The sequence below is a fragment of the Protopterus annectens genome, chromosome 10.part0 (genome assembly GCF_019279795.1).
Source record: "Protopterus annectens isolate FY-2018-M chromosome 10.part0, PAN1.0, whole genome shotgun sequence".
Taxonomy (NCBI): domain Eukaryota; kingdom Metazoa; phylum Chordata; order Ceratodontiformes; family Protopteridae; genus Protopterus; species Protopterus annectens.
In genome coordinates, this window is record NC_056744.1 from 328200282 (window position 1) to 328227229 (window position 26948).

At 41.9% G+C, this 26948-nt stretch overlaps 1 protein-coding gene across 3 annotated transcripts in view; it reads right to left on the reverse strand.

Moving 5' to 3' along the window:
• The window catches only part of DNM3 (dynamin 3), a 2680418-nt gene that overhangs the window by 1774109 nt on the left and 879361 nt on the right, over window positions 1–26948 (reverse strand). For all 3 annotated transcript variants that reach the window (XM_044085220.1, XM_044085219.1, XM_044085218.1), the window contains exon 10: window positions 118–256. In XM_044085220.1, coding sequence (XP_043941155.1) covers window positions 118–256 — 139 coding nt within the window. The remainder of the gene's footprint in view (window positions 1–117; window positions 257–26948) is intronic.

The following is a 26948-nucleotide window of genomic DNA, read 5'->3' on the forward strand; positions in this document are numbered from 1 at the left end:
AATCCACCTTTTGTAAATGCAAAAAGAAATATTAGAGCTATGTCCACCAGTGAATATATCCAGTCTGACGGGAAGATGTGGAATATGTGGTACCCTGACGTTTGTGTTGCTCAGTACCTTTCTAGCACACTGGCGGACTGTGTTAATTAACTCTTCGATGACCATATCCACACACTTCAAGCATGGAGCCTTCAGCTTCACTATCTGCTTCTTCACTATTGCTTCAAAGGCCATGTCTGGAGTAAACAAGCCAGTTCTGTAAAAAAAAAATAAACAGAAAAAAAAAAATATCAGCACACAGCACTATTCTGTCTGTTAAAAAGAGATTGTGGTGACATGACAATGATCACATACTCAAGCAGGAATATTTAGCTGAAACAACAGAGATGTCACCAATGAAACTGCAAGGATTAGGGGTGATTCTGACATCTGTTGTTGAAAATGTTCACTTCAGAAGAAGGCTGTCTGTAATGTAGTTTGTTATGATACCATTTAATGCACAGGAAACAAGCAAGATTCCTTAAAGGATATTGCTGGAAACATTCCTGATTTTAAACTTTAATACAGGGGCTGAGAAGCAACCAGAAAATAAAAAAGATATCCTTTCTGTACAAGACAAAAGTAGATCTCAACTGGCTAACACTGTTGAGGAAGGGGGTACCCAAGGATACTGCTGTTGGGCATTTAATGCAGCAGAAAGTTCTGAAACAGGAGATACATTACTGCCATCTAGATGTACAAGAGGGTCTTCACTGACATGTCTCTGATGGGGATAATATGTTCTCCCACTCCCATTCAACATTTTTTTCTTCTAAGGTCATGCACCAAGGGGCACATATGCACCATTTGCTGGGCTGCATTATAAAGTGACTTCCCCACTTGGAGGACATGCCTAAACCCTAAGCTCACCATTTTGCTCCCTTAGCCACTGAATACGTACACTTCCTGCAAATCAAGAAAAGACACTGAAGATGTACCACCAATAAGTTACAATGATACATAAATACTTGTCCTCACCATCATGTATGCAACATGTGCCTTGAATAAGACCCAGACAACCCAGGAAGGAGTAACAGATTGGGTCCTGAAGAAGTGATCGAGGGAAGGAGAGGAGTAACCTGATGTGGAGATTGAGAGGCAAGTTGTGAGGTGTGTCTCATGAAAGAATTTCCAGTGGAGATCAGGAACTTCATGAGGGGCTGCATGCTTAAGGTAACAGAGTGGGGAGGCTGACCAGGGGTTACGTCACTCATGACAGCATGGGATGACATCATGCTGCAGTTACTGTATGTCTCTTTCCTAAGTCCTTATGTGGCATTCTGGGAGAGATAGCTATACAAATATCCTCTGATAGCTGCCTGGATGACTTACCGCTGAGTAGCAACTATTCTTGCTCTGTTAGACATTAATGGACAGAACTGTGGCTGCAATTATCCACATATGTGGCAGGTGCAGGGGACTCATAAATAAAAAGCACACCCAATATGTGTGGAACTCCTAAAGTAGGTGCTGAATGAAGGGACCACCAAAGTGCAGGAGACAGCAGGAATGCATTTGTCACCATTAAACAAGGGTCCCTCTAAGATAATTTGCTGCAGTAAGAAAGTACCTGTTACAGGTAACACACAAATTCCTCCTTAATGGGAATCCCAGTGATTCATCCAGGTTTTACCAAAACCCAATTTAATAATTCTAAAGTCATTCTTCTACCGCTAATAAGTGCCTGTACCCTCCCCCATCCAACGTGTGGGACTCAGCACCATACCTCAGATTTCTAACTACACTAACTCAGAAATTGTCTAACAATAGAGTCGAAGGAGAAATTCACAGGACAGCAGTGCCTTGTGACAGTTGCAGAAACGTTAAAGGTGACGGTGTGCAGGCAAAGCACAGCAGCCTATGTGCCTATACACTGCCTAACACTGTGAGTCTGTTGGGGGTCACTGGAAGAAATTCATGGAAAAACACACCGCTGTGTGTGTGTGTGTGTGTGTGTGTGTGTGTGTGTGTGTGTGTGTGTGTGTGTGTGTATGTCTATTAGAGTGTGTATATGTGTGTGTGTGTGTGTGTGTGTGTGTGTGTGTGTGTGTGTGTTTGTATTTCTATTTGGTCTAACACTGACAGTGTGAAACATAAGACAGCAGGCCAGTACCACGTAGCACTGCAGCTATTCTGCCCTATAAAACAAGTGAGTCATGGGTGCCAGGACAATGTTCTGATACAGTAAGAGTGTATCTTTTGTTTCAGTTTTTTTATGTCACACTGCAAACCTAACAATAGTATCCTTGCATAATATCCCTCTTCTCCCAATATTAACTGTTACCAGATGAAATACCAATGCTTTTACTGAGAGGGTGACTATTATTTTTGGCTCTGACTCAATTCTAGTATCAAAGTTAAAAATCAGGAATGTTCTGAATGCTAATCCTCTGAAGAATCTTGTTGGTTTCCTGTCCTTCCAAATTATGAAAATTATTACTGGCAGTATTCTTTTGACATCTGTACAAGGTACACACTTTGTGCAAGGTATGTACCACAGAAGCTTGTGTTCCATACAAAACAACAATACTGTGGTCACTTGAACAATGTGGTGGACATGTCCAGGGAGTGCAGTACAGCAATATGCATACTTCCCAGTAGTGCAACAGCATTCAGACAGTGGGAGAAGCAATAGGGGAGGCAGATACTGATGCATGCAAATAACCTGTGGTGGGGAACAGAAAGTGCTTCTGCTTGCTAAACTAAACACACACACACACACACACACACACATATATATATATATATATATATATATATATATGTGTGTGTGTGTGTGTGTGTGCATATATATATATATATATATATATATATATATATATATATATATATATATATATATATATATATATATATATATATATATATATATATATATAGTTTCACTTTACAATCCCGAAATACTGAAATATCGAAATTCAGTATCTCGAGACTGTAAAGCTGAAAACTGAAAAACCCGAAACCCCAAAAGCGCAAAATTCAAAATCGCAACTGCCCACATACACACTCCAGACACAAAACAAGCACACATACACCTTCCTCCCTACACTACAAACCAACAAAACACATAAGCACAACAAAACAAACACATGCGTGGACCCTGTATAACAAAAAAACACCACTACACATTCTACACTCCCCTTGCACAAACACCCATCACATACGTACAAATACCACCATTCTCAACATTTACACAGTCACAACCTTACCTACCTACCCTAACCCACACCCCAAAACTCCAAACACACTCACACACACTAAAATCCCTACCCAAAACCTATAGTAAAACATCACTTACCTGAATCTCCAGCTACATCCACATACCACACTGCACATCACGAACACAGGGAATTCCAAGTCATGTACATGACTCCACAACCGCGAATTCGACATTTCCGCATTCGGGATTCTGCAGTTTCGCACAAGTGCAGTTTTGACACTTCGGTCTCGAGCTAGTGAAGTTCAATATTCAGTAGTTCGAGATTCTCAAGTGAAACCGTATATATATATATTTATATATATATATATATATATATATATATATATATATATATATATATATATATATATATAAATATATATATATACACATATATCGGTGTTGTGATGCACAGATCTACAGAACAAGTCATTCACACAGTGCTGACACCTGGATGACTGACAATCAGCACAGATCCAATTAAGCAACAAATGGTGATGCTCCAAGGAAGCTCATTACCAGCTATTCCTCACCAGACCCCAACTACACCTCATCATGACCTTGTACTCTATAGGTTTATAGGTGTGTACTAAGTTAATGAACATTAGGGCCTTTTTAAGCCTTGCCTGGTATCCCAAATTTCTGACAAGTTCTCGTACCCTTGATACATGTAAGCAGGGGGTTGGAAGATGAAACATTTAAAATTATGGCCTGGGAGATGAACAATTTACAGGTTACCTGTGTCCATTACAGACAAAGAGGCCACACCAGGGATGAATTTCCAGTTTCCCATCCAATTGTCCAAGTTACACTTGAACTGGTTTAGGGAGGAACTCTGCTTCACATGGATGGGGAGCCTGTTCCAGACAAGAGGTAGTCTCTGGGATACATACCTGTTTCTCCAGTAGGTCCTATTTATATCACAGACAAGGTTTAAGTCTTTAAAATGGATAATTCCTCTGCTGTTTATTTTGCGGATATACAGGAGGTCCATCAGTGTGGGGTCTAACAATGCCCTGTATGTCAGGCATAGATCTCTCCTCAACAGCCTGTAGGAGACAGAATACAGGGATAGAGCCATGAGGCAGTCTGCAGAGGACATGTTACTTACAGGCTGTATACTTTTAGTGAGGAACCTCTGTGGATGTTCCAATTGTTTGGATATGCCTGGTAAGATGCATACCAAAGGGGCATTTAACTCAGCTATAGGTCTGATGAATGCTGAGAACAGTGGAACGATGACTTCCTTGGACCTAGATGCTATACATTTGTTTATAAGTTGCACAATACAGAAAGACTTCCTTACTAGTGTAGACACATGATGGCCAAAGGCTGGATTACTGTCTATGTGTGTCCCCAAGTCCCCGACTACTGGGTCAACTCATAGCAGTGTGTTGTCAATATGATAGTTACCAGAGATGGATGACTTCCTGAAGGATACTATTATGCATTTCTTGGCATTTAGTTTTAGTCCATGGCCCTGACACAAGTTATTTGTCGGTGTCAGCCCTTTCTGGAGAATATTAATGTCAGTGTGAGATTCCATGACTGCTCCTAATTCGGAATCATCTGCAAACTTGATCAGCCAGAGGCTACAGAACATTGGCCTTGACTTCAGAAAAGTAAATGCCAAAAAGGAGCGATTCAAGGACTGATCCCTGATGGCCTGTTTATGAAGGTGGACTCCCCTATTCTAACTTCCTGACTCCTTTCTGTGAGCCAGTTGGCTATCCACCGAGTGACATAAGGCTTTATACCTAACCTCTTGAGCTATAATTAATGCTACCTCAATTACACCTCATTATGACATTACAGACTATGACTAATGTCATCCCAATTATACCCCATTATGACGTTGTACTCACCGATTAATGTCACCCCAATTACATCTCATTATAACCTTGTACTCAATTAATGTCACCCCAGTTAAAACTTATTATGACCTTGTACTCGAATATTAAATCCACCCAATTACACCTCATACTCAATGATTATTGTCACCCCAATTACCCCTCATTATGACCTTGTACTCAATGATTAACATTGCCTCAGTTACACCTCATTATGACTTTGTACTACATGATTAATGTCACCCCAGTTACACCTTATTATGACCTTATACTTGAAGATAACTGTCACCCCAATTACATCTCATTATAACCTTGTACTCGATTAATGTCACCCCAGTTAAAACTTATTATGACCTTGTACTCGAATATTAAATCCACCCAATTACACCTCATACTCAATGATTATTGTCACCCCAATTACCCCTCATTATGACCTTGTACTCAATGATTAACACTGCCTCAGTTACACCTCATTATGACTTTGTACTACATGATTAATGCCACCCCAGTTACACCTTATTATGACCTTATACTTGAAGATAACTGTCACCCCAATTACATCTCATTATGACCTTGTACTCAATGATTAATGTCACCTCACTAACACCTCATTATGACCTTTTACTCAGTGATTAATGTCACCCAAACACAATTACCCCTCATCATGACCTTGTACTGGATCATTAATGTTAATGCCTTGCATTTTTCTACAGCCTTTTGGGTTCTTGTGGAGAAGTTTGAGTAAATAATTGTGAGTCAAAGCACCTACAAAGCAGATCTTCCCCATCACGAATGGCAGCAGGTTATGGAACTACTATTATTGCATATCCTGTACGTCTGTGTGCCCCAGATCTGTGCACGTGTATGGGAACATGTGTGCCCCAGATCTGTGGACGTGTATGGGAACACATACGTGTGTACATATGTACAGCAACTGGTTGTCTGCACTACTATTATTGCATATCCTGTACGTCTGTGTGCCCCAGATCTGTGGACGTGTATGGGAACACATACGTGTGTACATATGTACAGCAACTGGTTGTCTGCACTACTATTATTGCATATCCTGTCGTCTGTGTGCCCCAGATCTGTGGACGTGTATGGGAACACATACGTGTGTACATATGTACAGCAACTGGTTGTCTGCACTACTATTATTGCATATCCTGTACGTCTGTGTGCCCCAGATCTGTGGACGTGTATGGGAACACATACGTGTGTACATATGTACAGCAACTGGTTGTCTGCACTACTATTATTGCATATCCTGTACGTCTGTGTGCCCCAGATCTGTGCACGTGTATGGGAACATGTGTGCCCCAGATCTGTGCACGTGTATGGGAACATGTGTGCCCCAGATCTGTGGACGTGTATGGGAACACATACGTGTGTACATATGTACAGCAACTGGTTGTCTGCACTACTATTATTGCATATCCTGTACGTCTGTGTGCCCCAGATCTGTGGACGTGTATGGGAACACATACGTGTGTACATATGTACAGCAACTGGTTGTCTGCACTACTATTATTGCATATGCTGTACGTCTGTGTGCCCCAGATCTGTGGACGTGTATGGGAACACATACGTGTATACATATGTACAGCAACTGGTTGTCTGCACTACTATTATTGCATATCCTGTACGTCTGTGTGCCCCAGATCTGTGCACGTGTATGGGAACATGTGTGCCCCAGATCTGTGCACGTGTATGGGAACATGTGTGCCCCAGATCTGTGGACGTGTATGGGAACACATACGTGTGTACATATGTACAGCAACTGGTTGTCTGCACTACTATTATTGCATATCCTGTACGTCTGTCTGCCCCAGATCTGTGGACGTGTATGGGAACACATACGTGTGTACATATGTACAGCAACTGGTTGTCTGCACTACTATTATTGCATATCCTGTACGCCTGTGTGCCCCAGATCTGTGGACGTGTATGGGAACACATACGTGTGTACATATGTACAGCAACTGGTTGTCTGCACTACTATTATTGCATATCCTGTACGTCTGTGTGCCCCAGATCTGTGGACGTGTATGGGAACACATACGTGTGTACATATGTACAGCAACTGGTTGTCTGCACTACTATTATTGCATATCCTGTACGCCTGTGTGCCCCAGATCTGTGGGCGTGTATGGGAACACATACGTGTGTACATATGTACAGCAACTGGTTGTCTGCACTACTATTATTGCATATCCTGTACGTCTGTGTGCCCCAGATCTGTGGACGTGTATGGGAACACATACGTGTGTACATATGTACAGCAACTGGTTGTCTGCACTACTATTATTGCATATCCTGTACGCCTGTGTGCCCCAGATCTGTGGGCGTGTATGGGAACACATACGTGTGTACATATGTACAGCAACTGGTTGACTGCACTACTATTATTGCATATCCTGTACGACTGTGTGCCCCAGATCTGTGGACGTGTATGGGAACACATACGTGTGTACATATGTACAGCAACTGGTTGTCTGCACTACTATTATTGCATATCCTGTACGTCTGTGTGCCCCAGATCTGTGGACGTGTATGGGAACACATACGTGTGTACATATGTACAGCAACTGGTTGTCTGCACTACTATTATTGCATATCCTGTCGTCTGTGTGCCCCACATCTGTGGCCGTGTATGGGAACACATACGTGTGTACATATGTACAGCAACTGGTTGTCTGCACTACTATTATTGCATATCCTGTACGTCTGTGTGCCCCAGATCTGTGGACGTGTATGGGAACACATACGTGTGTACATATGTACAGCAACTGGTTGTCTGCACTACTATTATTGCATATCCTGTACGGCTGTGTGCCCCAGATCTGTGGACGTGTATGGGAACACATACGTGTGTACATATGTACAGCAACTGGTTGTCTGCACTACTATTATTGCATATCCTGTACGTCTGTGTGCCCCAGATCTGTGGACGTGTATGGGAACACATACGTGTGTACATATGTACAGCAACTGGTTGTCTGCACTACTATTATTGCATATCCTGTACGCCTGTGTGCCCCAGATCTGTGGACGTGTATGGGAACACATACGTGTGTACATATGTACAGCAACTGGTTGTCTGCACTACTATTATTGCATATCCTGTACGTCTGTGTGCCCCAGATCTGTGGACGTGTATGGGAACACATACGTGTGTACATATGTACAGCAACTGGTTGTCTGCACTACTATTATTGCATATCCTGTACGCCTGTGTGCCCCAGATCTGTGGGCGTGTATGGGAACACATACGTGTGTACATATGTACAGCAACTGGTTGTCTGCACTACTATTATTGCATATCCTGTACGCCTGTGTGCCCCAGATCTGTGGGCGTGTATGGGAACACATACGTGTGTACATATGTACAGCAACTGGTTGACTGCACTACTATTATTGCATATCCTGTACGCCTGTGTGCCCCAGATCTGTGGACGTGTATGGGAACACATACGTGTGTACATATGTACAGCAACTGATTGTCTGCACTACTATTATTGCATATCCTGTACGTCTGTGTGCCCCAGATCTGTGGGCGTGTATGGGAACACATACGTGTGTACATATGTACAGCAACTGGTTGTCTGCACTACTATTATTGCATATCCTGTACGTCTGTGTGCCCCAGATCTGTGGACGTGTATGGGAACACATACGTGTGTACATATGTACAGCAACTGGTTGTCTGCACTACTATTATTGCATATCCTGTACGCCTGTGTGCCCCAGATCTGTGGGCGTGTATGGGAACACATACGTGTGTACATATGTACAGCAACTGGTTGTCTGCACTACTATTATTGCATATCCTGTCGCCTGTGTGCCCCAGATCTGTGGGCGTGTATGGGAACACATACGTGTGTACATATGTACAGCAACTGGTTGTCTGCACTACTATTATTGCATATCCTGTACGCCTGTGTGCCCCAGATCTGTGGGCGTGTATGGGAACACATACGTGTGTACATATGTACAGCAACTGGTTGTCTGCACTACTATTATTGCATATCCTGTACGTCTCTGTGCCCCAGTTCTGTGGGCGTGTATGGGAACACATACGTGTGTACATATGTACAGCAACTGGTTGTCTGCACTACTATTATTGCATATCCTGTACGTCTGTCTGCCCCAGATCTCTGGGCGTGTATGCGAACACATACGTGTATACATATGTACAGCAACTGGTTGTCTGCACTACTATTATTGCATATCCTGTCGTCTGTGTGCCCCAGATCTGTGGGCGTGTATGGGAACACATACGTGTGTACATATGTACAGCAACTGGTTGTCTGCACTACTATTATTGCATATCCTGTACGTCTGTGTGCCCCAGATCTGTGGACGTGTATGGGAACACATACGTGTGTACATATGTACAGCAACTGGTTGTCTGCACTACTATTATTGCATATCCTGTACCTCTGTGTGCCCCAGATCTGTGGACGTGTATGGGAACACATACGTGTGTACATATGTACAGCAACTGGTTGTCTGCACTACTATTATTGCATATCCTGTACGTCTGTCTGCCCCAGATCTGTGGACGTGTATGGGAACACATACGTGTGTACATATGTACAGCAACTGATTGTCTGCACTACTATTATTGCATATCCTGTACGTCTGTCTGCCCCAGATCTGTGGACGTGTATGGGAACACATACGTGTGTACATATGTACAGCAACTGATTGTCTGCACTACTATTATTGCATATCCTGTACGTCTGTGTGCCCCAGATCTGTGGACGTGTATGGGAACACATACGTGTGTACATATGTACAGCAACTGGTTGTCTGCACTACTATTATTGCATATCCTGTACGTCTGTGTGCCCCAGATCTGTGGACGTGTATGGGAACACATACGTGTGTACATATGTACAGCAACTGGTTGTCTGCACTACTATTATTGCATATCCTGTACGTCTGTGTGCCCCAGATCTGTGGACGTGTATGGGAACACATACGTGTGTACATATGTACAGCAACTGGTTGTCTGCACTACTATTATTGCATATCCTGTACGTCTGTGTGCCCCAGATCTGTGGACGTGTATGGGAACACATACATGTGTACATATGTACAGCAACTGGTTGTCTGCACTACTATTATTGCATATCCTGTACGTCTGTCTGCCCCAGATCTGTGGACGTGTATGGGAACACATACGTGTGTACATATGTACAGCAACTGGTTGTCTGCACTACTATTATTGCATATCCTGTACGTCTGTGTGCCCCAGATCTGTGGACGTGTATGGGAACACATACGTGTGTACATATGTACAGCAACTGATTGTCTGCACTACTATTATTGCATATCCTGTACGTCTGTGTGCCCCAGATCTGTGGACGTGTATGGGAACACATACGTGTGTACATATGTACAGCAACTGGTTGTCTGCACTACTATTATTGCATATCCTGTACGTCTGTGTGCCCCAGATCTGTGGACGTGTATGGGAACACATACGTGTATACATATGTACAGCAACTGGTTGTCTGCACTACTATTATTGCATATCCTGTACGTCTGTCTGCCCCAGATCTGTGGACGTGTATGGGAACACATACGTGTATACATATGTACAGCAACTGGTTGTCTGCACTACTATTATTGCATATCCTGTACGTCTGTGTGCCCCAGATCTGTGGACGTGTATGGGAACACATACGTGTATACATATGTACAGCAACTGGTTGTCTGCACTACTATTATTGCATATCCTGTACGTCTGTGTGCCCCAGATCTGTGGACGTGTATGGGAACACATACGTGTGTACATATGTACAGCAACTGGTTGTCTGCACTACTATTATTGCATATCCTGTACGTCTGTGTGCCCCAGATCTGTGGACGTGTATGGGAACACATACGTGTATACATATGTACAGCAACTGGTTGTCTGCACTACTATTATTGCATATCCTGTACGTCTGTGTGCCCCAGATCTGTGGACGTGTATGGGAACACATACGTGTGTACATATGTACAGCAACTGGTTGTCTGCACTACTATTATTGCATATCCTGTACGTCTGTGTGCCCCAGATCTGTGGACGTGTATGGGAACGGTTCTACCTGACATAGTCGAAACCACACAACACCGACAACCACATCACCGACACCACATATTCGACAGTCCATAAACACGAAACCACACATAACCGACAACGAAATAACCGACGGTACACAAACACGAAACCCCATACACTGCACACACCACAATAACAATTAAAAACAAAACACATCCCCATTCCACAAACCACACACACAACACAAGCACACCAAAATCCTTACAAGCCCACACTAAACCTTACCCTAACCCTAAGGTCCGTCACTATCGCACACTTACCTACCGCTCCTAACCCTAACTCACTTAACTCCCTATAAACCCTAACCTAACTCACTTAACCCACCCCTATAAACCCTAACCCTAACTCACTTAACCCACCCTATCGCCTCCCTAACCCTAACTCACTTAACCCACCCTATCGCCCTAACCCTAACTCACTTAACCCACCCCTATCCCCACAGACCGTCAATCTCCACACTTACCTGCCTCGCACTACGTCCGTCACTACCGCATACTCACACAGCCTTTCCCCATGTCGGCATCCTCGGCGTTGGTGTTGTCATCCGTCGTGTCGGTCTTCTGCATTGTCGATGTTCTGCCACTCGCGATTCGGCCGGTCTTCTTCGTTTCGATCTTCTGGAGCTCCGAATTCCGCTGTCGGTCTTCTGCGCTGTCGACGAAGTCAGGTAGAACCATGGGAACACATACGTGTATACATATGTACAGCAACTGGTTGTCTGCACTTGCATGTGTGTGTCTCTGCATTTGGATGGAAGTGTGTGTGTGTTTGAGGTTTACTTTACATCTTATACCATACCACTGTGAGCTGGGTTACCCCTTCTAGTGTCATGGATGGGGACATACACCTCACTGGCAGACATCTGGCATTGCACTACAGCACTGTCTCAGATGACAGAGCTGGTGCAGAGTATAGCTGTCTCTGAACTGTGTCTCTGTTGTCACTTACAATGACCTGCTCACCTGCATACTATGTGCAGTAATCCATTTCAGACTCACACCTTATGAGCTCTTACCTGATGATCATCTGCACTGTGTCTTTATCCCTCTATCCTCTGCATCTGCACTGTGTTTTATCCCTCTATCCTCTGCATCTGCACTGTGTCTTTATCCCTCTATCCTCTGCATCTGCACTGTGTCTTTATCCCTCTATCCTCTGCATCTGCACTGTGTCTTTATACATTTATCCTCTGCATCTGCACTGTGTCTTTATCCCTCTATCCTCTGCACACCTCTCAAATGTATGTTTGACATTTGTTATTCAGACTTACTTCCTATCTTCAGTGCTTACTCTCCATGGTCACCTTCTCCACCTCCTGAATCTAGATCCAATGCTTATCTTTTGAAAGGTGTGATGGAGATTAGCATTGCTGCCACACAGTTTCAGGGATCGTGATTTATTCCGGAGTTACCGTTTATGCGGGCTTCATGTTCACTCACTGTCAATATGTTCATTGTTCCCATCTGCAAAAGATGTGCTGTTTCACTAGCCACTCTAGATTCTCTATGTCTATAACATTTGCCTTTACCCCCACTACCTGTGCCATGACTAAAAAAGGGTCTTTAAGATCAATCCAGCTCACTTATGAAGAGATTAACTACATTTTTGTGCAAACGTCAAGCATTTTATGGCTACAATACCTAGAAATTCTACTCTTAAAAGACCACTGGCAAACATTTTAGTGTTCCAGAGCAAAAAGCCTGAGAGATGCCTAGCTCCATGGAGTAGAGGGACAAAGTTCTTACTGACCCAGATAACCTATGATCGATTAGTTAGTGTTCAGCCACTGGAGAGGATGACAGTGAGCAGTTGCTCGCCCATCCTGGTGGAGGGAAGAAGTCCAGCATGGTCTAAAGCTAACATCTACTGGGCAGAAAGAGGTTTCGGTGTGTAGTACCTGGGGTTAGGGGACATGTTTGGCTCCATCCAGCCATTTTGCATACTAGACTTCAAGAGAAATAAGTGGATATGAGCATGCCCATAGGGGAAGGGGTAATACAATCACCCCGTCTGCCCTAGTGGAGGGGACAGACTCTAAAAATACTAACATCCAAAATAATAACAATCCTTGCAGACCTGAAAGATGGCTGCATCACCAACAGCTTTTGTCCCAGTCATACAGAACAAAGGGGTAAGTGGTAACAGCTAGATAGTCAGGACTGTTGGGGCATTAAAAACATACAAATATGAAGATTGTGAGATACGCATAAATGCACACAAAGTTAGAAATACCTACTACTTACCTGGCACACCTGTCTGAGATAAACATTTTTTTTCTTGACACTACATCATGTATAGTGAGAGTGACTATTACTGCCTATAATGTTTTTAACTCTATAGAATCATCTAGATGTGTGGTATACATATTGAAACATTGTGCAACATAGTTTGTTCTTTCAACTTATGTTGTATAGTATTTCTAATGGGATTTGTATTGGATTGGATTTTACTGTGCCTTTATTGTACTGTATGTGGAGCTTTTCTCCCCGGGCCTCTGCTGAAAATGGGTTCTGTAGACTCAGTCAGACTACTCCGGTAAACAAATGTCAAATAAAATAAAATAAATAAATAAAATAATAAAACATTTCTATTGTAGATGCATATACTTCAAAGTTTAATTAAGAAAAAGAAAACATATTAGCAAATTTGCCAGGGACCAAGCTTTCTTACTGCAGCTGCCAACAGTACTAAACTGTTACAAAATAGAAAAAAGCATTCAAAGAATGTTCAAGAAAGTGTAAAGATACAATGTGCTTTTCACAGGGCTGTACAAATGAATCCACCTTCCGTACTGCTGCCTACAAAATGTAGCACCATTAGTTCTATAAGGAGTCATTTGGATGTCACGTTGGCTTATCTTGGCACAGCGTGTCTTCAATTTAGCAGTAGTTACTATGCTAGGAGATCGTTTGTTTACTTGTTAGACAAGATAACTCTATGGAGCTACTCCAAGTTCCGATTACTGTGGGTAAGACACCCCTTCAAGTCATTGCTAGTTACAGGTCCTCCTCCATGAACCAAGATGCTTATGCAGCTTCTTTGGCTTTACTTGAGTCAGTCAAAAAACAACCTAACACTCTTTTATGGGGGATGTTAACTATCCTACCATCAACTGGCAAACCTATATAAGCCCTAACTTACTTGTACAAAAGTTCCTTGACTTTGTTAACTCAAATGCCATGGAACAAATTGTACAAAATCCTACAAGGGGCTCAAGTATACTTGACCTGGTTCTCACTAACATGAGAGACCGTTGCGCTACCATAAATGAAGGGCCCTCATAAGTAAAATCTGATCATACATCAGTCACTTTTGAAGTAGCAATAATTCTAGAACCCAAAAGAGGTGAAGTCAGATTAAAAAACTTCACCAAAGCCAACTATACCCTCCTATGGGTTGGCATAAATGATTTCCAAGTACCAGTTCCCACAGATGATCTTGGCAACTATACTAAAGTATACTCTGATGCCCTGTACCAACACTTATACAAATGTATACACTCAGCTGTGCCAGATAGGAGCAAAGTAAGAGTCTCAAGAAAAATCAAGCCACCCTTGTGGACATCTCCAGTAACTAAACTATACAACAAGAGTAAGAAGCTGTTGTCAAAGAATACCAAAGGGAGGTCCCAGCACTGGAAAAGAACCATCCTAAGCCTAAATAAACAAATAAGGCAACTTATAAAATTCTCTAAGGGCAACTTCAAAAAGAATTTAGCAAACACAGCTAAGGATAACCATAAGGCTTTCTTCAGCTACATCCATTGCCTAAAAGTAGGACCCAGATGTACGCTGAACTAGTGACAAATGATATCACATGCACTGATGCTGCAGAAATTGCTAACCTACCAGCAGATAGGTTTGACGAAAATTTCTCCCCTTTATCACCTCCAAACATATTACAGACCATACCTTCAACAGTTCCCCCACCCTATATAGCTAAACAACAGGTCATCAAAGCTCTGTCTAAGGCAAAAAAACACAGCCTTTATGTGTCCTGATGGCATCCCAGGCTGCATTCTAAACAAAGTAAAACAGGAATTAGCCACCCCCTTAGGCACCCTATAGGCACCCTATTTAACCACAACCCGAATACAGGATTTGCCAGGGCTGAATGGAAAACTGCAACCTTTATCCCTCTCCACAAGAGCGGCTTAGCAACAGATCTGGGGAATTATAGACCCATAAGCCTGACTAGCCTTATCTTCCAGGCCATGGAACATATATATCATCATGGAACTCATAAATAAAAATATAAGTGACCTCCAAAGCCTTGATCCAACCCAGTTTGGCTTTGTAAAGGGTCAAACATGCCTATTAAACCTAGTTGACTTCTTCAGAAATGTGACCAGGGCCATGGATGAGGGCAAAACGGTGCACACAGCATATCTGGACTTGGCAAAGGATTTTGGCACAATCCCCCATTCAGGCATCATTGCCAAACTCACCCACCTAAATGCCAACCCCTTTGCTGTTAGATGAGTCACAAATTGGCTCACTCACCGTACACGTTATCAAAGTGGGTGACTCCACCTCCAGACCTGTTACCAGTGGGGTTCCACAAGGGTCAGTACTGGGCTCCCTTTTGTTTGGTATTTACTTCTCGGAAATTCAGAGCAAAACAAAGGGGCTGTGGCTGACCACGTTTGCTGACAACTGCAAACCTGGCGAGATCACTGACTCCCCAAATTATGTCAGTGTACTCCAAGAGGTGCTTACAGAGACCAATAAGTGGTGCCAAAGCCATGGACCCAAACTAAATCCAAAAAAATGCATCATTATTCCCTTCGGTAAAAGCAATGTCCCTACTAACTATCAAATAAACAACAACTTAAGTACGAATGCTGTAGTGAGGGATTTGGGCACACAAGTAGACTGTGACCTAAACTTTGACCACCATGTGTCCACTGTAGTAAAAAAGGCATTCTACATCACACATTTGATTAGCAAAGGCATAGCCTCAAGAGCAAAAAAGGTTATAACCCCCCTATACTCATCCCTTACCAGGCCCATAATTGAGTATAATGCTCCCTTTGGTATGTACCATACCAAGCACACACATGCCTTACACGGACAGACTGAAGTCTTTGTCACTGTACTCAGTAGCATATGGGCTGCTTAGGGGAGACTTGTGCCTGGATTACAAAGCAATCTCTGACCACAACCTGATGAAGTTGCTACAGATCCCTAACTGAAATGGGACTAGAATTACCTACTCAAGTGACATAAATCTGGCCTGTGAGTTAAATAGGACATACTGGAGAGACAAATTCATCTCACAGAGTTTGTCACTTCTCTCGAATAGGCTACCAATTAATGTTAAGCAGAGCACCTCTATGAATCTGTTCAAAAGCAGCCTGGATGAATGGATGGGAAACTGCAAATTCTTGCCAGGAATAGCTCCAACAGCCCTCTTGGACATCAGCAGGCATTACTAACAATAATTTTAGGCATTTACTAGACTTTTTCTCTTGAAATATAATGGGTGTAATAGACTAGACTTAAAATGACCCTAGGGTCAATACCCTAATAACCTCCTATGAACCCATGAACTACGTGAAATTTGGCCACGGCATCGGGGAACTTTCCCTACTCTCTTTGTTAAGTGCCTTGGTATAATACATGGAACATGAGTCCTCAATTAACATATTATCCAAAGATCAAAATAAATGTTATCGAAAGCTCAGCATACTTAGTAATGCAGCACCCACGTTATGCTGCATTGCAGTGCCAGCAATGGAAAATTAATCCAAGCACCCGAGTTTTTACATCCAATCTGATGAGCTGTACTGATATCGATCGGCATTCTTGCAACACAGGTGCAAGACACCTGTGTCATGCCTTTTTTTCTGTAAACATTTTTGTTTACATTTTGGTATGGTTTATATTCAATAGATAATATTAATTAAACGTTTGAGCATTATTTTCTGTTTTTCCTTCATATACGGACTGGATTCATGCATTTATCCTGCCATTTGTAAAAAATTAAGTGGCTCAATAGGAAAAACTGGAGTCCATTGTTTAGTGTCTAATTAGTGAAACTCATGTAACCCATATGAACAACAAATTAATAAAACCCACTTAAACCTCCCACAATGTCTTGTCTGCTGCATGCTACTAATAATTGACTCTGCCTTTGTCCTAATCCTCCTGCCAATCAGCCAACATATGGCACTGGCAAATATCTGTTCTGCAAAATAAAATAAGGAAAACAAACTCAAATAACCACGTAAAGGCAACTGGAACATGAAAAAAAAAAAACAAATCTGTAAATGAACATGAAGCACACAAATTTATTCAAAATGCTTTTCGTTCAGCTATATAGCCAAACTTCTTCAGACAACATTAAAAACTGCAACCAGCATACATTTATACATCTCCCAAATTGGTCATGTGTTCAAATCAATCAACATTTAAAAGGGCTACATTCTATAAAAAACAATAAAATACAACCTCCCTAACAATAAAAATACTGTAATAAAAATTAAGATATCTAAAGAAATAAATATATGTATATATATGTGTGTGTAACATATTAAAAATTTTACGAATCAATTGCATCCACACACAAATACTCTTAAGTGGCCCTAATAAATGTGCAATATAAAACACACTATATATTACGTAAATCAATTACATCCACATACATATTGCTTTGAATTTCCTTGAAGGAATATCTGTTCTGCCACACGTAATACCCCCAAAATGGCCTGTTGTAGATTACTACACTGATGTGATTTTGTTTTTGGTATGCTCTCTTTTCACCCGCAATGCCCTTTGTGTCCTTATAATATGACATGGTATACACAAGATAATTTTATGCATTCGATCTCAGTGTTTACTTATGGCAGTAATACTGTGATTCACTCATTTATTAAAGTATCTATGAAGACAGTGTCAGACTTTTTTTGATTTGTGTTTATTTATTTATTTACTGACATTGGATTACCAGGAAAAAAAATGATTGGGTGGGTGCCCATTTTCTGTGGTGGCCCAGGGAGAAAAGCTCCAAAATATTAAAAAAAAAAAAAAATTAAGAAAAATCATTTTTAAAGCTCCAAAGTATTGCAAAAACATTTTAATTTTACAGTCTTGAAAAATAATACAAAAATAGGTACAGTTTAAATAAGTATACCAGATTAGACATAAAGTGAAAACATTGGCTAATGGTTAAACATCTGTTAAGAATAAATACAACTTATATGAAGATGACTTAATATTTATAGAAATTTTAGCCATGTTATAGACAAATTAAAGGTACATTTGTATAATACAAACAGGAACTACAATAGGAAGTGAGAGAAAAAAAACAGGGTTATAGCACATTTAGAAAGAGAGTCAGTGGATAGAATTGTAAGGTATGAACTGGTACTTGTTTGTATTTAATGATATAGTTTATCTAGGGGTGGAGCAAGAAAACAGACAGATTTTGGCTAGGAAGTCTTTTAGAATGGTTTTAAAGGACTGGAGGGCAGGTATTGATCTGATAATTACAGGCAAGGAGTTCCAGCCCTTAGAAATATAGTATGAGTACAGACCATGCTCAGCAAATTTGATAGGTCTGTGGACAGAGAGGAGTTTTTGGTCATTAGATCATGATGACTGAGTGGGAGCATAGTTGTGTAGAATGTTATTTAGTGACGGACTCTGGATAATTTTGTAGATACAAAGAGGCTGTGTTTATGTCAGCTGACAAGGTAGTTCTAACCAATTTAGGCTTATAAGTGCTCAGTGGGATCTGTAAAGGGTACCTACTGCGAATTTAGCCACTTTATTATAGCATTATTCAAGTTTTGATTTTTCTGATGTCTGGAGGTTAGTAAGGATGGGAGCACCATAAAGTAGTAAGAAAGAGAGGTAAGTAGTGGCAAGTGTAGTTTTAATTACATTGGTAAGAAAGTTTTTGGCTCTTAGGTTTTGTTGATTTTTATGCCATTTGCATATGCAGGTCAAATTTAAAACTTTCATCCACGATCATCCCCAATAAGTTGCTGTGAGAAGTGACTTCAATGGCTGTATTATTAAGAGAGAGGATTTTAAATTTTGTTTTTTCATGACAGAGGGATTAGGCGACAAATGTAGTTTGTTTTTTTGTTGGGGAGGGGTGGGGTTGAGCATGAGTTGTGAATTACAAAGCCATGTTTCAGAGGCTGTTAAAGCTTCTTGGGTAATTTTTTTGGAGATATGCCAGGTTGTATGACATGAATATGAGTGTGGAGTCATCCCAATACTGTTGTATATACAAAAGGTCTGTTGTGCGGATGTGCGGAAGGTGTTGGTGAGAATGTTGAAGAGGAAGGGATCAAGGATAGAACCTTGTGGTACATTGGTGGTGACTGGGAGGTAAGGAGGGAGTGTGGAGTGCCATTTTACTGACTGATACCTATTGGATAGGTAGCTTTTGAACCAAAAATGGGTGGGATGAAATAGACTTAGTGAGGACATCTGAAGTAGAAGTTTGCTGTGACAAACTGTGTTTAAGGCTTTAGATAAGTCTAGAAATAAGGAGGAGACGAGTTTGCCATTAGCTCTAGATTTACTGACAGTTTCTTTAAAGGTTAGAAGTGCAGTGTTAGTACTGTGTGAGAGACAGAAATGATGTTGTGTGGGGAGAGAAGTTCTTCCTCCAGGAGATAGTTTAGCAATTGTATGTGGATATATTTTTCAAGTATTTTGGAGAGGGGTAATAAGATTGCTATAGGTCTAATGTTAGTAATATCTGCTGAATGTCCTCCTTTGTATACAGGGATAATGGTCTGATTTTTTTTTCCTGATAGACAGAATGCGGGATTCCTGGACTGACGCATTTATAAGAACTGAGACAGGATAGCAATGCTTCTGCCTTGGAAAGTCATCAGATAGAGTACAGCATGGTTTGAGTTTGTTTAAGAGTAGTTTTAAAGAAGATGTGGACACAAGTTTGAAGGTAAAAGTGGATGTGGTGATACATGGCTGTTGGGCAGGGTTGGGATTGGATGCTCTAGAATCCTTAGTTATGGATGCTATACTATCCAAGAAATAAGAGCTGAATTCTATAGCAGTTTTGAGTGGTGAGTTACTGGCAGAGGGGCTTGGATTGAGTTTTTGGCCAGGATGTAAGATTTGTTTAATGGCTAACCAGAATATTTTAGGGTGGTGTTTACTATTGTTCTGAGAGTTGTTATGGTATAGTTTTTGTCTTCATTTATTTTCGTTTTATTACAATTGTGGATCATTCACAGGTTTTCGAGATATTGCTGTGTTTTATATTTTTGCCATTCTTTCCACACTTTTTCTCTATCCTTGTAACATGTCTTCTCTGGGCCAGTAATCAAGCAGCTTCAGTCCTCACCACTGACACTGATGAGGGACGTTCACTTGGAACAAAAATAGATACACACAGTATTTCCAGATGCAGCTCTCTGCACCAAGCACAATTTCCTTTAAGAGCACACAGGGAACACACTCCTGTCCTGGGGCTGGGTTTCCCTCTCTCTCTCTCTCCAGGCCCCAAATAAGACTTCCCACTGACATAGCTATAGAGTTAAGTCCTTAGCCAGGTGTTACAAGCCAAGGCCTCCACCACCTTCTCTATGAAATCAGTGCTTTCAGTGTCCCTGTTTAAGTAACTGACACACGCACTCTCTTTGAGCTTTGGTTTTTCACACACACACACACACACACACACACACACACACACACACACACACACACACACACACACACACACACACACACACACACACACACACACACACACACACACACACACACACACACACACACACACACACACACACACACACACATATATGCCTGGGAAAGAAGGCTGGCACAGCTTTACTAGCTCTACCACCTTTTCCGAGGCTATAAGGTAGATACACTGCCACTATAACACCCACAAAGCCAGCTACTCTAAGGCTCTCACCAGAGTACACAATTATACTTAGTGAAAATAATACTAATACCAGGCTTTCAGGAGTAGCCACAGTGTCACAAAATAAATATAAGTACTCTCAAAGGTTAAAATATTCTCTAAAAGACCAGCCAGAATGAAACATTTATATATATTTAATGTTGTTGTTTTTCTTTCGGCTTTTCCCGGTTAGGGATTGCCACAGCGGAACTCTGGTCCGCTAATGACTGGCAGTAGATTTTTTACAAGTGCCGAGGTGCCAGCTCGATGCCCAACCTTCAACGAAGGCACGCCCATTCTACGCATGTCTTTCAAATGTCACTCGGCCGTGAGGAGGACATGCAGACTCCACACAGAAGGCGCTAATAAATAATAAAAGAACATGAAAATACTAAATATCTGTTTACAATAAACACCAAAGTTTCAATCATGGGAAATATTAGAAATAACACAGATGGAAAGGTTCACACAGATAGAAAAACAATACTTAACTAATCTCACTATATTTTCCTGAGTGATCTAAAGAATTACTGTCCCCTAGTTCACTTACTAGAGCAAAGAAAGATAAAGTGGGTGTGTGATCCTTCTTTGTCAGGTTTTACAAACAGATTGCTGAGAGCTAAGTGACATATCTAACTAATATCTAAATATAATTTCAGAGCTGGCTGTAGAATGGCATCATATCTGGTCATCTGACTCTGGTTTCCACAGTACCCCCTTCACTAGAAACTTGAGCCAGGATCTTACACATATGTGTCAAAATACACACACATAGAGCTTTGCTAAGATGTGTTGCAGCATCTGGAAGCTGTAAAACAATGTTATCATTTCCATTCTTTCTGCAGAGATACTAAGCCAGGCTTCTCACAGACATTTCGTCTCTGGCTGCAGTCAGAAATGTGAGATACAATCTTTATGATCTAAACCAAGTAATTTAATTTCAGACTATTTTTCAAAGTTAGATGGACTAAGATTAACCTCTTCTCTTCCAGTATCCTCTGTTACAATATATTGATTTCAACAGTTATAATACAGTCTGATATACAGGTGTATTTCTTTTCTGTCCAGCAGGACCCACTGTTGGTACATTTTTAACAAAAGCAGCTTTACAAATACATTTTTCAACACAAGCATCTGTACAAATGGTTTTGATATACAAATGACATATAATTTATTTATTTATTTATTTTATTTTACATTTGTTGATTGGGCTAGTCTAGCTGGATACATGTCCATTTACAGTAGAGGCCCAGGGAGACAAGCTTGCTCCAAACATAATAAAATTACAAAATAGAAATTAGAAAATAAAAATTACAAAAATAGAAATTACAAAATAAAGATTCACTACTTACACTAATAGCTTTCATGTGGAGATAAGCTCCAAATATAGCAAAATTACTATATGTAATACTTAAAAGTTACTAAAGTTCTACTATATAAGAGAATTTAATAGTGTATGGGTTATAATTAAATACAAAGTTTGTCTAAGAAGAGGAAAAGTAGTTTAGAGTCTCTGCATGGGTTTTAGATATAAGGAGGTACAGGTACACTTGAGGGTCTAATGTTGCCATTTGTAAGTCAAAGTAGGGGAACACGAGTTGAGGGTAGAGAACAAATGTTACACATGAGGGTTGGAATAAAGTTAGCTTCTAGGATTACAGTTAGAGAGGGGACACTGCCCAGCTATGCTGGCATATGTTACACATCCACTGCCTTACTTCTCCTGGCATAGCTGGCAATACTTTACACTGTCACAATCCTGAATTAGCATTCCTCTTTCTGGATAGACAAAGTGCATTATTTGTTTGTAGTCTCTTCCTTCTATGTGGAGCAAGGTTATTTAGGATATTTAGGAAAGTTGTACTGAATTAATTTACAGCATCATCTAAGGGGAGGATTTTTAGGGTGTTCCAATTAGTACATGATAGGGTAGTAATGAATATTTCTGTGTTAAACTTGGGCATTTTGTAGGTTGTTTTATAAATATGCTGTTTAGGTGGATCTGTGAGATGTCTAGTTGTGTAGACTGGGAGATGTTCACTTAGAAAATCTGACATTTTACCTGTGGTGGTGAATTTGCTGGGGTATGATACTAGGCTACAGTCTAATATGGAACTTGACGTCCTGTTATAATGTGTAGGGCTATAAATTAGTTGTGTGCAACTATATAAGTTCATTCTAGATGTAGGGGAGTTAGAGGTTACACCCAACCAATTGTTATCGGCATCACGTAGGAGTATTTTTAATTATGGAATTGTTATGGATATTTAATGTTGGATATCTTCCATGGAAACTGTATTGTCACCAGTGGCAATGTAAAGGACAATAATACATAATAAGAAGTTATGTACCTACCATAACGTTCCATGTTAGTTGTCTTCTCTCGCCTTCTTTCTTGCTTGATGGGTTCGGAGCCGATCCTCGGCTCCGACTCGGCACTTGCTTTAGCTCGAGAACTCCTTTTACCAGCTCGAGGCAGCCCCATATCCCATGATGCAAGGCAGGAAGTACCCAGATCTCGTTTGTTGACAAAGGGCAATAACACCAAGCATAAAATACTTCCCAAAGGAAGAAGAAACTTACAGATGGAAAAAGGACCAGGTTTGAATGGTCTTTAGCATAATAGTTTCTTATACAAGGTCTGGCCAGGCCAGGGGAAGGAGGGAGGGTCGAAGAAAGAAGGCGAGAAGACAACTAACATGGAACGTTATGGTAGGTACATAACTTCTTAATGTTAAGTTGTCAATCTCGCCTTCATTCTTGCTTGATGGGACCAAGCGTCCTAGCACCTCTATCCTGGGTGGCTCAATGGAACAAACTCTTGAGGACTGTAGAGCCAAAACTGGCTCTGTCCCTGGAGGCCAAGTCCAATTTGTAATGGGAAACAAAAGTGTGAGGAGTGGCCCAAGTGGCGCTGCACAAATAGTGTCCAAAGGCAGTCTAGCTTGAAAAGCTGTAGAAGTAGCTAAACTCCTAGTTGAATGTGCTTTAGGTTTTGAGCACAGCTGTTTTCCCCTGATCGTATAAATTTCAGTGATGACCGAAGAAAGCCATCTGGACAAAGTCACTTTAGAAACAGGAAGGCCTTTTATTATCCGCATAGGAAACAAAAGTTGATCAGATTTCCTAAATTTTTTGTTCTGTCCAAATAATATCTAAGCTGACGGTGGACGCCAAGATAATGTAGCTTTTGTTCAGCTCTATCTGAATAGTTAGGAAAAAATACAGGAGATCAATGGATTGATTCAGATTGTTTTTGAAGCGACCTTAGGTAAAAATGATGGATTAGTTCTCAAAGATACTCTGTCTTTGTGAAAATCAAATAGGGGTCGAACCGAAGAGCATGAAGTTCAGACACCCTCCTGGCAGATGTAATAGCCACTAGGAATAAAGTTTTCCAAGAAAGATATTTCAGGAACAAGAAACAGCTGGCTCGAAGGGGAAGAATCAAGGATGTCAGCACTAAATTTAGATCCCACTGAGGAGGAGGATTCCTGATTGGAGGCTTTAGTAGGAAAATTCCTTTCAAGAAGGCCCTGCAGAGCCTATGGGACATAATATTATGATCTGCTATCCCGACATGAAAATTAGAAATAGCAGCCAACTGAACTCTGACTGTGGAAGAAGAGGAGCCTGCATGAAAAATCTCTGCTAAGAAGTCCAGAACTGCCTGAACAGGGGCAGTAAAAGGATCAATATTTTGGGCCTTAGCCCAATAAGAGAAACGTTTCCATTTGCTTGTGTAAATCCTCCTGGTAGAGGATTTTAGTGAAGCTACTATGATGTCTCTAACTGGGTTAGAGATCAAAGGAAGCCTGGCTAAGGAAGGAAGTGGAGCAACCATGCTGTGAGGTTGAGAGAGGGGATTGACCGGTGCAGCTGACCAGATTGGTGAATCAGAAGATCTGGCACTGGGTCCAGATGCCACGGCTGCACCAAAAGGTGACGATGGAGGAACGGGAACCAAACTTGTCGAGGCCAGTAAAGTCAATGGGTATCAATTTGGCTCTCAAAGCGGTAGCTTTCTGGATCACCTGAGGGATCAGAGGAAATGGAGGGAAGGCATAAAGAAGTCCCTGGGGCCAATCCTGGGTCAGAGCGTCTCTGGGGGGATGGCCTGATAGAGGGAAGAGGCTGAAGAAGTCTGGACATTTGCTGTTTTGGGGAGTAGCAAAAAGATCGCAACATGGACGACCCCATTCCAGAAAAATCTCTTCCGCTATGGATTGCTTGAGAGACCACTCGTGAGGCATGAGAATAGCTCTGCTCAATCTGTCCGCTATAATGTTGGTTTTCCCAGGGATATGCGTTGCTACCAGAAACCGATGAGAGGAGATCGCCCATTGCCATAGTCTGAGCGCTTCTCGACACAAGGGGTAGGACTTGGTTCCGCCCTGTTTGTTGATATACCAAACTACAGACATGTTGTCTGTGTGGACTGCAATTGTCCCTACGGGAAGAAAGTCGTTGAGGGCTTGCAACATTAAAAGCACTGCTCTCATCTCCAGGACATTTATGTGCAGATGGTACTCGAACGGTTGCCACGCCCCATTAACCCTCCTTGCCTGATTATGACCCCCCACCCGATCAGGAGGCATCCGTGGTGACAGTGGCTATCGGGGACGGAGGTACAAAGCATCTGCCTTGGTGAACCTGAGACGATGTGATCCACCAAGCAAGATGTTCTTTGCATGTTTGTGTCACCAGAATCTGGTGACGCATTGGGAGCTGCTGGTATGACCACTGTGTGAACAGCATCCACTGAAGGAGGCGCATGTAGAATCGAGCCAGGGGAAGAAGAGTGATGGCCGCAGCCATGAGACCTAATACCTTTAGAACCATTCTGGCCTGTACTTTCTTGCTGGCCAGAATGATCCTGACATGAGTCTGAATGTCTGAAACTCTTTGTTCTGTAAGGGTAGCTGACATCCGAACAGTGTTTAAGTTTGCCTATGAAGGTAATAGACTGGCAGGGCGATAAGGATGACTTTTCAAGTTGACTGAGATGCCCAAATGAGAACAAAGGTCTATTGTGTAATCCCTGGCTTGTATAAGCTGATGCCTGGTGGTGGCTGACAGGAGCCAGTCGTCGAGATCGGAAACACCTGGAATCCTTGACGCCTCAGGTGAGCCGTGACCACTGCCATGCATTTGGTGAACACTCTGGGGCTGTAGTGAGACCAAAGGGCAGGGCTCTGAACTGGAAATGACTGGACCCCAGCCGAAGCGGAGAAATCTCCTGGAGCGTCTGTGAATTTTGATGTGATAGTACGCATCCTGAAGATCTATTGAGCACATCCAGTTGTCCTTCTGTAAGAAGGGCAGAATTGACTGAAGAGTGACCATTCGGAATCTTGTCTTCCTGACAGACTTGTTGAGTCTGCTGAGATCCAATATTGGTCTCCAGTCTCCCGTCTTTTGGGGACCAAAAGAACCTTGAGTAGATTCCGGCTCTGAATGGTCTATTGTAACTGGCTGAATGGCTCTTTTTTGCAGTAGTTTTGCGATTTCTAACTCTGCAATTTCCCTTAGACCGGGTGGTATATCTGGAAGGGAACTTGAGGGGAAGGGACTTTCCTCGAAAGGAATTATGTAACCCTTGGATATGATCGACTGTACCCATCTGTCTTGAGTGAGGGAATTCCAGGCTTCTGGGTACAGTGATAATCTTCCCCCGACTGCCTCCAAGGAGGGACAGCCGGGCAACACCTCAGGGATGCTGAAAAGGCTTCTCAGGAAGAGACTCCCTGTTGCCCTGGTTCTTCGGACCCGCCTGCCTCTAGAGCGGCGTCTGTTGTTGTTACCCCTCTGCCTCTAGGGATAAACTGACCACGTGAATCCGGCGTGACTC